This window comes from Hylobates moloch, unplaced genomic scaffold, assembly GCF_009828535.3.
Source record: "Hylobates moloch isolate HMO894 unplaced genomic scaffold, HMol_V3 SCAFFOLD_17, whole genome shotgun sequence".
NCBI classification, from domain to species: Eukaryota; Metazoa; Chordata; class Mammalia; order Primates; family Hylobatidae; genus Hylobates; species Hylobates moloch.
The window spans coordinates 33,718,744-33,733,966 of NW_026652292.1; the positions used below are offsets into that span (position 1 = coordinate 33,718,744).

The 15,223-nt window shown below is 44.9% G+C and overlaps 1 protein-coding gene across 1 annotated transcript in view; it reads left to right on the forward strand.

Annotated features, from left to right (window-relative positions):
- Positions 1 to 4,104: 4,104 nt before the first annotated feature.
- Positions 4,105 to 15,223, forward strand: part of WDR70 (WD repeat domain 70) — a 397,384-nt gene continuing 386,265 nt past the window's right edge. The window contains exons 1-3 of the mRNA XM_032135980.2: positions 4,105 to 4,196; positions 4,290 to 4,355; positions 6,410 to 6,493. Of these exons, the coding sequence (XP_031991871.1) occupies positions 4,172 to 4,196; positions 4,290 to 4,355; positions 6,410 to 6,493 (175 nt within the window). The 5' untranslated portion in view covers positions 4,105 to 4,171. The remainder of the gene's footprint in view (positions 4,197 to 4,289; positions 4,356 to 6,409; positions 6,494 to 15,223) is intronic.

The following is a 15,223-nucleotide window of genomic DNA, read 5'->3' on the forward strand; positions in this document are numbered from 1 at the left end:
AAAAAAAAAAAAAGAAAAAAGCTAACAACTCAATTACAAGTGGTTTTCTTTTAGATGACCATTCTACTTAGGTATGCATTAGCTAGGCATGGTGGCATGTGCCTGTGGTCCGATCTACTCAGGAAGCTGAGGCAGGGGAAGATAGCTTGAGTCCAGGAGTTTCAGGCTAAAGTGCTTCATGACTGAATTTGTAAATAGCCACTGCACTCCAGTCTGGGTAACGCAGTGAGATCCCATCTGTAAGAAATTTTTTTAAAAACATACTTTATGATTACTTCTCATTTTTTCATACTGAAGGTTAAAAAGACGTATAATTAAGGGTCAGGGTTTAATGAAATGAATACTGTTTATAGCTTTATTAACGATATTCTTAAGGGAAACTGATTTTGCTTACAACGCCTATGTAACTGAAAAATACAGTGACTACTACAACATTTTGAATCCTACTGCCTTGATTTATGTTAAGGCACTGTTTTAATTTAGGAATTTTAAGATAGAGCATGCTTCTTCAATGATTAGTAGAAACACAGATATAAGCAAAGATTTTATTACTTACAGGCCTGGAGGGGGCATCTGGCGCACCTGGAGGTCAAGGAATGCAGTCGGGGAAAGAGAAAGAGGGACTCATGAGCCAATGCATTCATTGGGTTCATGGTGTTTTCCAGATAGATTTCCCAAGAGGAATTCCCACACTTTAATTGGTGGGTTTAAAGCAAGCATGCACAAATTTGAGGACAAGCTTGTCAGCCCAGAATTGCTTTGAATGTGGCGCAACACAAATTCGTTAACTTTCTTAAAACATTGTGAGATTTGTGATTTTTTTTTTAAGCTCTCAGCTATTGTTAGTGTATTTAATGTGTTGCCCAAGACAATTCTTCTTCTTCCATTGTGGCCCAGGGAAGCCAAAAGATTGGACACCCCTGTTCTTGGAAGTCATGCTATGACCGAGGTAGTCACTGTGGCATATCTACACAGTCCATGTAGGACGTCAGGGTCAGCAGGGCAGGTGAAGTAGGCTGTATGTGTTTATCCTATGGGGAGGTGGGCACCAGGAGGAAGTTTTACACAATAGATACCTGGATTGATCACATTGAGGAACTGGGAGGAGGTGTAGAACTGGAAACTGTGTCAAGGATGACTGAACCCTGTTTCTGATGTGAGAAAGTCCAACTTATATTCAAAATAAATGCTAAGACAACATAAAATTATAAGAATTTGGCCAGGCGTGGTGGGCCACGCCTGTAATCCCAGCACTTTGGGAGGCCGAGGCCGGCGGATCGCCTGAGGTCAGGAGTTAGACACCAGCCTGACCAACATGGGGAAACCCCATCTCTACTAAAAATACAAAAAAAATTAGCCGGGTCTGGTTGCGCATACCTGTAATCTCAGCTACTCAGGAGGCTGAGGCAGGAGAATCGCTTGAACCTGGAAGGCAGAGGTTGCAGTGAGCCAAGATTGCGCCATTGCAATCCAGCCTGGGCAACAAGACTGAGACTCTGTCTCAAAAAAAAAAAAAAAAAAAGAATTCACTACAGGCACCCGCAGATTTACCCACTGTTAACCCATTTCCCATTTTCCCCGAGAATACTCGCTGATGCTGCCTGCAGCTGCAGCCTTTACCCCAAGATAACTCAGATTACAGTCCCGATCTAACCCCCAAAGTTTGTGCCTACTATTTTATTATTTTTGCATCACTCTATTATATTAACTTTGGAAACAAAAGACATTATTCTACTTATAGCATTCTGATTTTAGTAGTGGAATTTCCATTTACAAAATATAGTAATTCTCGACCGCTGAAAATGTCAAATCCTAGAAAACATAGCATTCCTATGTGTGATGTTAATTCCGTGGTGAATTTATGTCACTGAAATGGTGTGACAACAAGGCGGTCACAATGTTGTCAATATTCCGCAATGATACTGCGATTGAAGTAGACAACAGATGGAAAGAAAACTAAGAAGCCATATGTCATTGTAGATTATAACGATAATATGGGAACAGTGGACTTGGCTGATCAGATGCTCACTTCTTATACAGCTTAGCACCAAAGGTACAAGGTTTGGTATAAGATATTCTTTCATAGGCTGCATGCAGTGACCCACGCCTGTAATCCCAGCACTTAGGGAGGCTGAGGCGGGTGGATCGCTTGAGCTCAGGAGTTCAAGACCAGCCTGGGCAACAAGATGAAACCCTGTCTCTACAAAAAATACAAAAATTAGGCCAGGCACAGTGGCTCACGTCTGTAATCCCAGCACTTTGGGAGGCTGAGGTGGGTGTATCACTTGAGGTCAGGAGTTTGAGACCAGCCTGGCCAACATGGTGAAACTCTGTCTCTACTAAAAATGCAAAAATTAGCTGGGGGTGGTGGCAGGGCCTGTAATCTCAGCTACTCTCGAGGCTGAGGCAGGAGAATCACTTGAACTCAGGAGGCAGAGGTTGCAGTGAGCTGAGATCGCACCACTGCACTCCAGTCTGGGCGATGGAGTGAGACTCTGTCTCAAAAAAAAAAAAAAAAAAAAAATAGTCTGGTGGCAGTCACCTGTAATCCCAGCTACTCAGGAGGCTGAGGCACAAGAATCGCTTGAACCCAAGAGGTGGAGGTTCATTGAGCCGAGATTGTGCCACTGCATTCCAGCCTGGGTGACAGAGTGAGATTCTGTCTCAAAAAGAAAGAGATTCTTCTCCACCTTCTAAACATTAAAGTGTTGAACTCCCAATTCTGTTTAAGAAGGACAATCGTGAGCACACGATTAGCCTTGTAAACTTCAGCCTGACAGGCCAGGTGCAGTGGCTCACGCCTTTAATCCCAGAACTTTGGGAGGCCGAGGCGGGCAGATCACAAGGTCAGGAGATTGAGACCATCCCGGCTAACACGGTGTAAACCCTGTCTCTACTAAAAATAGAAAAAAACTAGTTGGGCATGGTGGCAGGTACCTGTAGTCTCAACTACTAAGTAGCCGGGCATGGTGTCGCACACCTGTAGTCCCAGCTGCTCCGGAGGCTGAGGCAAGAGAATCGCTTGAACCTGGGAGGCAGAGGTTACAGTCAGCTGAGATCACGCCACTGCACTACAGCCAAGGCAACAGAGGGAGACTCGCTCAACAACAACAACAACAGCAACAAAAAAAAGGCGGACCGCGGTGGCGCGGGTCTGTAATCCCAGCACTTTGGGAGGCCGAGGTGAGTGGATCACCTGAGGTCAGGAGTTCAAGACCAGCCTGGCCAACATAGCAAAACCCCGTCTCTACTAAATACACAAAAATTAGCCGGGTGTGGTGGCAGGCGCCGGTAATCCCAGATACTCAAGACACTGAGGCAGGAGAGGAGCTTGAACCCAGGTGGCAGAGGTTGCAGTGAGCCGAGATCACGCCATTGCACTCCAGCCTGGGCAACAGAGTGAGACTCCACCTCAAAAAACAAACAAAAGCAAAGGGTGTCGCCTGTAATCCCAGCACTTTGGGAGGCCGAGGCAGGCGGATCACTTGAGGTCAGGAGTTCAAAACCAGCCTGGCCAACATGGTGAAACCTCATGTCTACTAAAAAGACAAAAAATTAGCTGTGCGTGGTGGTGGGCGCCTGTAATCCCAGCTACTTGGGAGGCTGAGACAGGAGAATCGCTTGAACCCAGGAGGTGGAGGTTGCAGTGAGCCGAGATCACACCATTGCACTCCAGCCTGGGCGACAGAGACTCCGTCTCAAAACAAAACCAAAACCAAAAAAAAAAACAAACCAAAACAAAAAAAAAAAACAAAAATTAGCCGGCGGGCGCCTGTAATCCCAGCTACTCGGGAGGCTGAGGAGGAGAATCACCTGATCCTGGGAGGCAGAGAGTGCAGTGAGCTGAGATTGCGCCACTGCACTGCAGCCTGGGCAACAGAGACTCTGGCTTAAAAAAAAAAAAAAAAAAAAAGGGAAAAGATGTTACAGAAACTCCAGATACTACTCCCCTCCAGTGGTCTGAGTTGCGCGGCGCTTTCCCGCCTGTCCGGTAGGGCGGCGCCGCGCAGAAAGCCGCGGTCCCTCTGCGGAAGGCGCCGCTCTTGGCTTCGGCGGCGCCGCTGTCGCTTGGAGGCGGTACTTCCTCCAGCATTTGCCGCGGATTATTGGCAAGTTCCCCTGCAGTTGTTTGGGCTGTGGCTGTGGCTAGTTCTGCGGTGTGCGTCCAGCCATGGAGCGCTCTGGGCCCAGCGAAGGTGGGTTTCATGAGGCGAGTCCGGGCGGGGTGGGCCGTGTCGGGAGAGCTGGGGCGCCGCACTAACTAGGCCGCCTCTTTTCTCTTGCTCCAGTGACAGGCTCAGACGCGTCGGGACCGGACCCGCAGCTTGCGGTCACCATGGGCTTCACGGGGTTCGGTGAGTGACTGCCCCAGGCAGAGCCCCTCTTCCTTTTGCAGAGGTTTGAAGAGCCGCAGAGTGGGAGGGGAGATCGAGCTGTCAACTCGGAATTACTGTAGCTCGGGTGCATACCTTGCGGTTTGTCAATATTCTTCTCCCATTTGTCTTCTATTCTGCGTATCCGTTGGAACCAACTCAGGTGACAGTTATGAGAGAACTGGAGAGAGGAAGAGAAAGGATTTTTTCTAATTTTAAGTCACTAATAATGCTAAAATGAACGTTTTTGTAAATAACAGCATTTGTCCGAGGATTTTTAAAAATATGTAATTCTATGGGGTAGATTTCTAAAAGAGAGCCTAGTTTATTTAGATATATAAATATTAAGAAAACTGAAAAATTGGGTATGTGCCTTTTAAAGCTTCTTGATGCTTATTGCCGTAATACCCATCAAAAAACTTGTTTCAGGTTATACCAAAGTTAACAGAATTAAGAATGCCATTTTTACCATATCCCTACCAACACAGAGTAGGTATTATTATTTAAAAAGAAAGTTATTTAAAAAATGAAAACAAAACTTTACTAGACTGATACATGAAAAATGATTTCTTTTTATTTTGCATTTTAAAATTACAAATGCTGTTCATCCAAACATTGGGGTTCTAACTTCCCTGAACCTTTTCTCAAGGTCTTCTTGTTCTCTTTTGACCAGCGTGTATTAATTCTATGATAGTAATTAAACAGTAGACTTACACATATTGGCCTTGGGTTGTGTTCACACCTACTAGTTCTGTAGTTTTTCTATTCATTTATTTTTTTTGGAGATGGAGGCTCGCTCAGTCGCCCAGGCTGGAGTGCAGTGACAAGATCTCGGCTCACTGCAAGCTCTGCCTCCTGGATTCATGCCATTCTCCCGCCTCAGCCTCCCGATTAGCTGGGACTACAGGCGCCCGCCACCTCGCCCGGCTAATTTTTTTTGTATTTTTAGTAGAGACGGGGTTTCACCGTGTTAGGATGATCTCGATCTCCTGACCTCGTGATCCGCCCGTCTCGGCCTCCGAAAGTGCTGGGATTACAGGCGTGAGCCACCGCGCCCAGCCTTTTCTATTCTTTTTTTATTTTTTGAGATGGATTCTCGCTCTGTCACCCAGGCTGGAGTGTACTAGTGCGATCTTGGCTCACTGCAGCCTCCTCCTCCCAGGCTTAAGCCATCCTCCCACCTTAGTCTCCTGAGTAGCTGGGACCACAGATGTGTGCCACCACACCTGGCTGATTTTTTATACTTTTGGTAGAGATGAGGTTTCACCATGTTGCCCAGGCTGATCGATCTCCTGAGCTCAAGCAATCTGCCCACCTGAGCCTCTCAAAGTGATTACAGGCATGAGCCACCCCCCCCCCCCCCCCCCCCCCCGGTATAAATCCTTGATTTTAGTACATCATTCCTTTACTCAGGAGTGAGAAAGGTGTCCGTATGTTTGTGCCAAATAGGGGAAAATTTTAAGAGTTTTGATAAAGTTACTGGGGGAGGAGGAGAATGTTCCCATGCTCATACAGTTCCTTGTTATAGGGCTGAGATTTCTGTTTGCCTCTTAGCTCCTTAAAGTACCTGCATTACTTCTCATGTTGCCCCTTTCGTCTTCAAGCCAACCATAATGCCTCAAATTCTTCTCAAACATTGGATCTCTCTGACTTCTTCTGCCATAGCTGTTCTGCATCTTTGCCTTTAAGGGCCAACTGGGATAGTTTCCCTATTTAAAAGTCCATAACCTTAATTACATTTGCAAAGGGTAACTTTTGGGACATTCTCCATTCTGCCTCCCACATTACTGTTGTTGTTTCATAGGGTAGGGATCTAGAGGAGGATGGGAAAGTTGCCTGGTTAATAGTACTTAGCGAAGGGATTGTCATCAGAAGTTTTCTGTGACTCAAACTCTTTCTTCTGTGATATTTTATGGTTATATTGGAGCCATGCCATAAACTAGACTAAGTAAGTGTTTATTGATCAGTATTGATCACCTAATGTTTGGTCAACTTACTGCAAGATAATCACAGTCTCCCATTTGTTCATGTTTTAGGTAAAAAAGCTCGCACATTTGACTTGGAAGCAATGTTTGAACAAACTCGAAGAACAGCTGTGGAAAGAAGTCGCAAAACACTGGGTAAGAAGTTCAGATATTTGTCCTTTTATTGGTTTAAGTACTATGTATACCTCATGCAAGTATATTAAAAAAGAGAAAAGAATGTTGGCTGGGCGCGGTGGCTCATGCCTGTAATCCCAGCACTTACGGAGGCCAAGGCGGGTGGATCACCTGAGGTCAGAAGTTTGAGACCAGCCTGGCCAACATGGTGAAACCCCATCTCAACTAAAAATACAGTAATTAGCTGAGCATGGTGCAGGGGCCTGTAATCCCAGCTATTCGTGAGGCTGAGGCAGTCGCTTTGCTTGAAGTCGGGAGGTGGAGGTTGCAGTGAGCTGAGATCCTGCCATTGCACTCCAGCGTGGGGTACAAGAGTGAAATTCCATCTAAGAGAACAAAGAAAAAAAAGAATGTTGTTATGCTACTTGTCACTGTTGGTTTTTTTTTTTTTTTTTTTTTTTTTTGAGATGGAGTCTCGCCTTGTTGCCCAGGCTGGAGTGCAATGGCACGATCTCAGCTCACTGCAGCCTCTACCTCCCCGGTTCAAGCGATTCTCCTGCCTCTGCCTCCCGAGTAGCTGGGACTTCAGGCACATGCCACCATGCCCGGCTAATTTTTTGTATTTTTAGTAGAGACAGGATTTCACTGTGTTGGCCAGGCTGGTTTCAAACTCCTGACTTTGTGATCTGCCTACCTTGGCCTCCCAAAGTGCTGGGATTACAGACGTGAGCCACCACGCCCTGCTTTTTGTTTTTTTTTGTTTTTTTTTTTTTGAGATGGAGTCTCGCTCTATCACTGGGCTAGAGTGCAGGGGTGTGATCTTAGCTCACTGCAACTTCCATCTCTCCGGTTCAAGCAATTTTCCTGCCTCAGCCCCCCAAGTAGCTGGGACTACAGGTGTGCGCCACCACGCCCAGCTAATTTTTGTATTTTTAGTAGAGATGGGGTTTCACCGTGTTGGCCAGGATGGTCTTGATCTCTTGACCTCGTGATCTGCCTGCCTCCTAAACTGCTGGGATTACAGGTGTGAGCCACCACACCCGACCCAAGTTATCATTTTAAAACCAACAGTGGGCCAGGTGTAGTGGCTCACGCCTGTAATCCCAGCACTTTGGGAGGCTGAGGTGGGCAAATCACCTAAGGTCAGGAGTTCGAGACCAGCCTGGCCGACATGGTGAAACCCCGTCTTGACTGAAAATAGAAAAACTATCTGGGTGTGGTGATGGGCGCCTGTAATCCCATCTGCTAGTGAGGCTGAGGCAGGAGAATCGCTTGAACCTGGGAGGCGGAGGTTGTGGTGAGCTGAGATCGCACCATTGCACTCCAGCCTGGGCGACGAGCAAAACTCCATCTCAAAATAAAATAAAATAAAATAACATGGGCGACAAGAGCAAAACTCCATCTCAAAATAAAATAAAATATATAAAATAAAATATAAAATATAAAACAATAACTAAAATAAAAAATAAAATGTTGTACAGCAGCAATATCCAGTATTTGGCAGTGTGCCTGACAAAAAATATTTTCAGTCTTTGGAAGAAAACTTTTTTGTGGAGAAAAGAAAGCTATCTACATGTACTATTTTTTGAAAAAACCCTTCATTATCTGTTTTATTTGAGATGGAGTCCTGCTCTGTTGCCTAGGCTGGAGTTTAATGGCGCGATCTCAGTTCACTGCGACCTCCGCCTCTTGGGTTCAAGTGATTCTCTTGCCTCAGCTTCCTGAGTAGCTGGGATTACAGGTGACCACCACCACGCCTGGCTAATTTTTTTGTATTTTTAGTGGAGACGGGGGTTTCGCCATGTTGGCCAGGCTGGTCTCGAACTTGTGACCTCAGGTGATCTGCCCGCCTTGGCCTCCCAAAGTGCTTGGATTACAGGTATGAACCACCGTGCCAGGCCAAAACCCATCATTATTATTATTATTGTTATTATTGTTATTTTTTTGAGATGGCGTCTTGCTGTGTCGCCCTGGCTGGAGTGCAGTGATGCGATCTTGGCTCACTGCAAGCTCTGCCTCCCGGGTTCACGCCATTCTCCCCCCTCAGCCTCTGGAGTAGCTGGGACTACAGGTGCCCGCCAACACGCCTGGCTAATTTTGTTTTTGTATTTTTAGTAGAGATGGGGTTTCACCGTGTTAGCCAGGATGGTCTCAATCTCCTGACCTCGTGATCCACCCGCCTTGGCCTCCCAAAGTGCTGGGATTACAGGTTTGAGCCACTGCGCCCAGCAAAACCCTTAATTATTATGTGAAATTTCAAACACGGAAGTATAGTCATGAACTACCATGTACCTATCAATCAGATTTAACTACTGTAACAGTTCATGGCTAGTGTTACTTCTGTTTCCCCTTTCAGATGATTTCGAAGCAAATCTTGGGCATCATTTTACTCATAAATATTTTTGTATGTATTTTAAAACGATAAGGATTGTTTTAAAAAAAGCTTAACCAAGATACCTGTAAGAGATAGGAAAAACCAAGCTGTTTCCTATCCTCTCACACTCCTCTCAGTACTTCCTCCCCTCTTTTTTTTTTATTTGAGACAGGGTCTCACTGCTGTTGCTTAGACAGATGTGCAGTGGCATGACCTTGGCTCACTGCAGACTCCACTTCCCAGGCTCAGGTAATCCTCCCACCTCAGCTTCCCAAATAGTTGGGACTATAGGTTGGTGCTACCACACCCCACTAATTTTTTGTATTTTTAGTTGAGATAGATTTCACCATGTTGGCCGGGCGTGATGGCTCACGCCTGTAATCCCAGCACTTTGGGAGGGGCAGATCACGACAGGGTCAGGAGATCGAGACCATCCTGGCTAACATGGTGAAACCCTGTCTCTACTAAAAATGCAAAAAATTAGCTGGGCGGGCGCTTGTAGTCCCAGCTACTTGGGAGACTGAGGCAGGAGAATGGCGTGAACCCTGGAGGCAGAGCTTACAGTGAGCTGAGATCACGCCACTGCACTCCAGCCTGGGCAACAGAATGTGCCTCTGTCTCAAAAAAAAAAAAAAAAAAAGATTTCACCATGTTGTCCAGGCCAGTCTTGAATTCCTGGGCTCAAGTGATCCACCTGTCTTGGCCTCCCAAAGTGCTAGGATTACAGGTGTGAACCAGTACTTTATTTCTGACACCAGATATATAGGACTTTTCCCCCACACATCAACCAGTTCTCCCCAACTGGGTATCCGGTAACTCACTTTAATTCTGACACTGTCTGCCTGGAGACTACCACAAGACTGCCTTCACTCAGACACTAATCTCAGTTCACAGGTTGTGACCAGTGCTTCTAATCTACTGGCTATAAATCAGGGTTCCCATTACCGCTCTTTTTGGTTGGATAATTAGCTAGGATGGCTCACAGGGAAACACTTTACTTATGTTTAACAGTTTATTATAAAGAATATTATAAATGATACAGATGAACAGCCAGATGAAATAATGCATTGTGCAAGGTACGGGGTGGGAGAGGTGCAGAGCTTCTGTGCCGTCTCTGGGTGCACCAACTCCCCAGCATCCCGCTGTGTTCAGCTACCCTGAAGCTAATCACATCTAGTGGTTCAGGAGTGTCTAGGCTGGGTGCAGTGGCTCGCACCTATAATCCCAGCACTTTGGGGGACCAAGGTAAGAGGATCACTTGAGCCCAGGAGTTTGAGACAAACCTGGGCTAACACAGTGAGATCCCGTTCAAAAAATCTTAGAAAAATTAGCTGGGCATGGTGGCGCACACTTGTAGTCTCAACTACTTGGGAGGCTGAGGTGAGAGGTTCACTTGAGCCCAGAGGTTGAGGCTGCAGTGAGCTATGATCATGCCACTGCATCACAGCCTGAGTAAAAAAACCAGAGCCTGTCTCAAAAGAAAAAAAAAATTTGTATAGATCTTAATTTGCAGCTTCCCCAGAGATTGGTGGGTGGGGATGAAAGTTCCAATTATCTAACCTGTTGGTTTTTTTAGTGAGCAGCAGTCCCATCCTGAGGCCTAGGGGTCCCACACTAAGTCACTTCAATAGCATAAACTTAGGTGGGATCCAAAGGGGCTTCTAATGAATAACAAAAGACAGCTCCTATCACTCAGGAAATTCCAAGGGTTTCAGAAGCTCTGGTAGGAACCTGAAACAAAGACCAAATATTTATATATTTTTTTGAGACAGAGTCTTGCTCTGTCACCCAGACTGGAGTGCAGTGGTGCGATCTCGACTCACTGCGAGCTCCGCCTCCCGGGTTCATGCCATTCTCCTGCCTCAGCCTCCTGAGTAGTTGAGACTACAGGCACCGGGCACCACGCCTGGCTAATTTTTTTTTTTTTTTTTTGTATTTTTAGTAGACAGGGTTTCACCCTGTTAGCCAGGATGGTCTCGATCTCCTGTCCTCATGATCCGCCCCCACTCAGCCTCCCAAAGTGCTGGGATTACAGGAGTGAGCCACTGCACCTGGCCAAATATATTTCATATTATACCACAATATCATCACATTAAAAAACAATTTTAATATCCTCAAGTGATAGACAAAGACATGCTATCTGAGGCATTTACAAGTGTTTTAACCAATTTAGTGAATGTTTGTATCGCAGTATAGGTACCTTGTATTTACCATCTTAAGCATATAATATAACATGTTTTGAACAAGGATTGTCTTATTTGGCTGTGTGAGCTTTTTGTTGTTATTTACTTATTTATTTTTTTTGAGTCGCCCAGGCTGGAGGGCAATGGTGCAATCTAGGCTCACTGCAACCTCTGCCTCCTGGTTCAAGCAATTCTCCTGCCTCAGCCTCCCCAGTAGCTGGGATTATAGGCATGTGCCACCACCACCTGGCTAATTTTTGTATTTTTAGTAGAGACAGGGTTTCACCATGTTGGCCAGGCTGATCTCTAACTCCTAAAATCAAGTGATCTGCCTGCCTCAACCTCCCAAAGTGAAGCTTTTTATTTTTAATTTTTTTATTTTCAATTTTTGTGGGTACATAGATGTATGTATTTGTGGGTATGTAAGTTTTATAGCCCCTAGTACTTTGCTTTGTAAATAGGTTCTCAGTAATATTTTGAGAATATTAAGTTGAATTTAGACCTGTAATACTGTCTTGTTAAAAAATGAAATCTTGCTGCTTTGGAGAATGTTTTAAAATGGCACAATCTGGGCTGGGCACGGTGGCTCACGCCTGTAATCCCAGCACTTTGGGAGCTCGAGGTGGGTGGGTCACCTGAGATCATGAGTTTGAGATCAGCCTGGCCAACGTGAGGAAACCCTGTCTCTACTAAAGATACAAAAATTAACCGGGTGTGGGTGGCGGGCACCTGTAGTCCCAGTTACTCGGGAGGCTGAGGCAGGAGAATCGCTTGAACCTGGGAGGTGTAGGTTGCAGTGAGCCTAGATCGTGCCATTGCACTCCAGCCTGGGCGACGAGAGCAAAACTCTGTCTAAAAAAAAAAAAAAAAAAAAGGCACAATGTGTTGGAAAGAGCTGGAGATTTGGAATTGGGGGACCTAGGTTTAAGGCCCAGCCCCACAGTCTACTAGATGAGTAACATTGGATGGATTTTCCAATTTCTGATCCTTCATAACCCTGTTGTGTGTGTATCATCTACCTTGGAAGTTTCTTGAAGAGATTAAGATGTTGGGTATAGTAGCTTATAAACAGCAAAGTACTTTATAAGTATTATTTTAAATTCTTGTAATTTTTCTTAGTAAAGCATGTATACATTTTACCTAAGAGGAACTTGGGGAGTTATTAAATTTTTAAGTTTTTAAAAAATTAAGACTATGATCTCCTTTGATTTTTGTGGACAAATTATTGAACTTTCTTGATTTACTATTACATCTTTGGACTGCAATTTCTACCTCTGATCTAAACACTTGAATCTAAATTGATTATCTCTTTGAAAGATCTACTTAGCTTTAGCATGTAAATAGAAAATACCATTGGGATAATTTATGGAAGTAGTATTCATCATTATATGGGAAGTTATTCATAAGAGTTTTTTTTTTTTTTTTTTTTTTAGTGTTCTTCCAGACTTGGCAATTAGATTACATTTAGACTGTGGAATTAAAAGTGATTCCGTGTGAGCTGTCCTAGCAAATTATGAAATTGAAGAAAGGGGTTGCGGGAACCCTAGTTTCCTACCATGAGACAGTTTGACTGACTTTTCTTTAAAAGTTGAAAATTCTCATATGGGCATTATTTATCTCATGCTTGGTATTGGAGTCTTTCCCTGGGTATTGATGGTACACTTGAGGAAACTAAGACTTTGACCCTTTTAATAGCAAGTTTGTCTGTATATGGGGGTATGAGCTGTCTTGGTTGCTGAGTGCACTAGTGGAAAGGATGAATTACTATAAAACCCCAATAAAATATGTGCTGTGAAAGGTCTGGAAATGATAATGGTACAAATTTTTTTTTAATTTTTTTTATGTTCTTGAAAGCTGTAAGTATGTGTAGGACATATGAAATACAGATTTTTTTTCTTTTTCTTGAGACAGAGTCTCGCTCTGTTGCCCAGGCTAGAGTGCAGTGGCACGATCTCGGCTCACTGCACCCTCTGCCTCCTGGGTTCAAGGAATTCTTTTTCCTCAGCCTCCTGAGTAGCTGGGATTACAGGCGTGCACCACCATGACCGGCTAATTTTTTGTATTTTTAGTAGAAACGGGGTTTCACCATGCTGGCCAGGTCACTCCTGACCTCGTGATCTGCCTGCTGCAGCCTCCCAAAGTGTTGGGATTACAGGCGTGAGCCACCGTGCCCAGCCGAAATACAGAATTTTTTTTTTTTTTTATAAGTGTTATACTAGGCTGGGGACAGTGGCTCATGTCTGTAATCCTAGTACACTTTGTGAGGCTGAGGCAGGTGGATTGCTTGAGGCCAGGAGTTTGAGACCAGCCTGGCCAACATGGTGAAACCCCATCTCTACTAAAAATACAAAAATTAGGTGGGCCTGATGGCTGGCGTCTATAATCCCAGCTGCTCGGGAGGCTTAGGCAGGAGAATTGCTTGAACCTAGGAGGTGAAGGTTGCAGTGAGCTGAGATTGTGCCACTGCACTCACGCCTGGCGACAGAGTGAGACTCCGTCTCAAAACAAAAAAACTTAGGGAAAAAGAGGGAGGACTGGCATGGTGTGGTGGCTCACATTTGTAAATCTTGAGGCAGGAGGATTGCTTGAGCCCAGGAGTTCAAGACCAGCCTGGGCAACATAGTGAGAACCTGTCTCTATTAAAAAAAAAAATAGAAAGTAAAAAAGAGGGAAATGGCAGCTGAGTAGGCAGCCTCAATATCTTTTCCTGATTAGTAATATAATTGACTGTAAGACCTGAGGGAGAAGATGAGCCTAGAGTACAAATGCTGCTGCCACCCCCCGAGGTCTGGAGGGATTGGCTGAAAAAACAGGGTGAACTAGGAGCTAAGCAGGCCCATTTTTTTTTTTTTTTTTTTCTTGGAGACGGAGTCTCATTCTGTGGCCCAGGCTGGAGTGTGGTGGTACTATCTCGGCTTACTGCAACCTCTGCCTTCCGGGTTCAAGTGATTCTCCTGCCTCAGTGTCCCGAGTAGCTGGGACTACAGGTGCACACTGCCACGCCTGGCTAATTTTTTGTATTTTAGTAGAGACAGGGTTTCACCATATTGCCCAGGCCGGTCTCGAACTCCTGAGCTCATGCAAGCCACCTGCCTCGGCTTCTCAAAGTGCAAACATTACAGGTGTGAACCATCACACCCAGCTTCAGGTCCATTCATTTTTTTTTTTTTTTTTTTGAGACAGAGTCTTGCTCTGTTGCCCAGGCTGGAATGCAGTGATGCCATCTCCGCTCACTGCAAACTCCGTCTCCCGGGTTCACGCCATTCTCCTGTCTCAGCCTCCCGAGTAAGCTGGGACTACAGGCGGCTGCCACCATGCCTGGCTAATTTTTTTGTATTTTTAGTAGAGACGGGGTTTCCCTGTGTTCGCCAGGATGGTCTCTATCTCCTGACCTCGTGATCCGCCTGCCTCGGCCTCCCAAAGTGCTGGGATTACAGGCCTGAGCCACCGTGCCTGGCAGGCTCATTCTTAACTCTGGACACTATGCTTCTTTTTAATTTTTTTCCAGTTTCTAGCATCAGATTGCAGAATTGTTGACTCTTGACCCGCCTCAGCCCAGAAGACACAAAAAAGTCAACATGATCTAGCACTGTAATATTTGCCTTACCTCTTCCTGGAGGGTTTTGTCTTCCATATTTGACATGAAAGACTATGTAATTCCTTGTTGATGTTTGCTGGGTAACCTTCTTCCTCATCCTCCACTTCCCAGCAACTAAAGACCCTAAAGAATACAACATTCCACTTGATAAGTGTCCTTTGCTGCTGCTCAACTTGGGTTGTATTGTATTTCATTATTAAGTGAAGGAAAAAAATGTTAAAGATTATCTCAGGTTATTGAGGATGGTGGCAATTGAGAACCAAACTATTCATACATAATCCTTTTTCTTCCTAGTTCCCCCACAATTGTAGAGTGAGATTATCAGAGGGAAAAAAGTTAATATTTTAAATATTTTTTTGTCTTTCTAGAGTAAACAACTCTAGAAAATTAATGTAGTAGTTTTTTTTTTAAATATAGTGAAAGCAAGTTTATTAGGAAAGTAAAGGAATAAAAGAATGGCTACTTTATAGACAGAGCAGCCTATAGTATAAATTTTTTTTTTTTTTGGAGACCGAGTCTCTCTCAGTCGCCCAGGCTAGAAGGCAGTGGCACAATCTTGGCTCACCGCAAGCACTGCCTCCCGGGTTCACGCCATT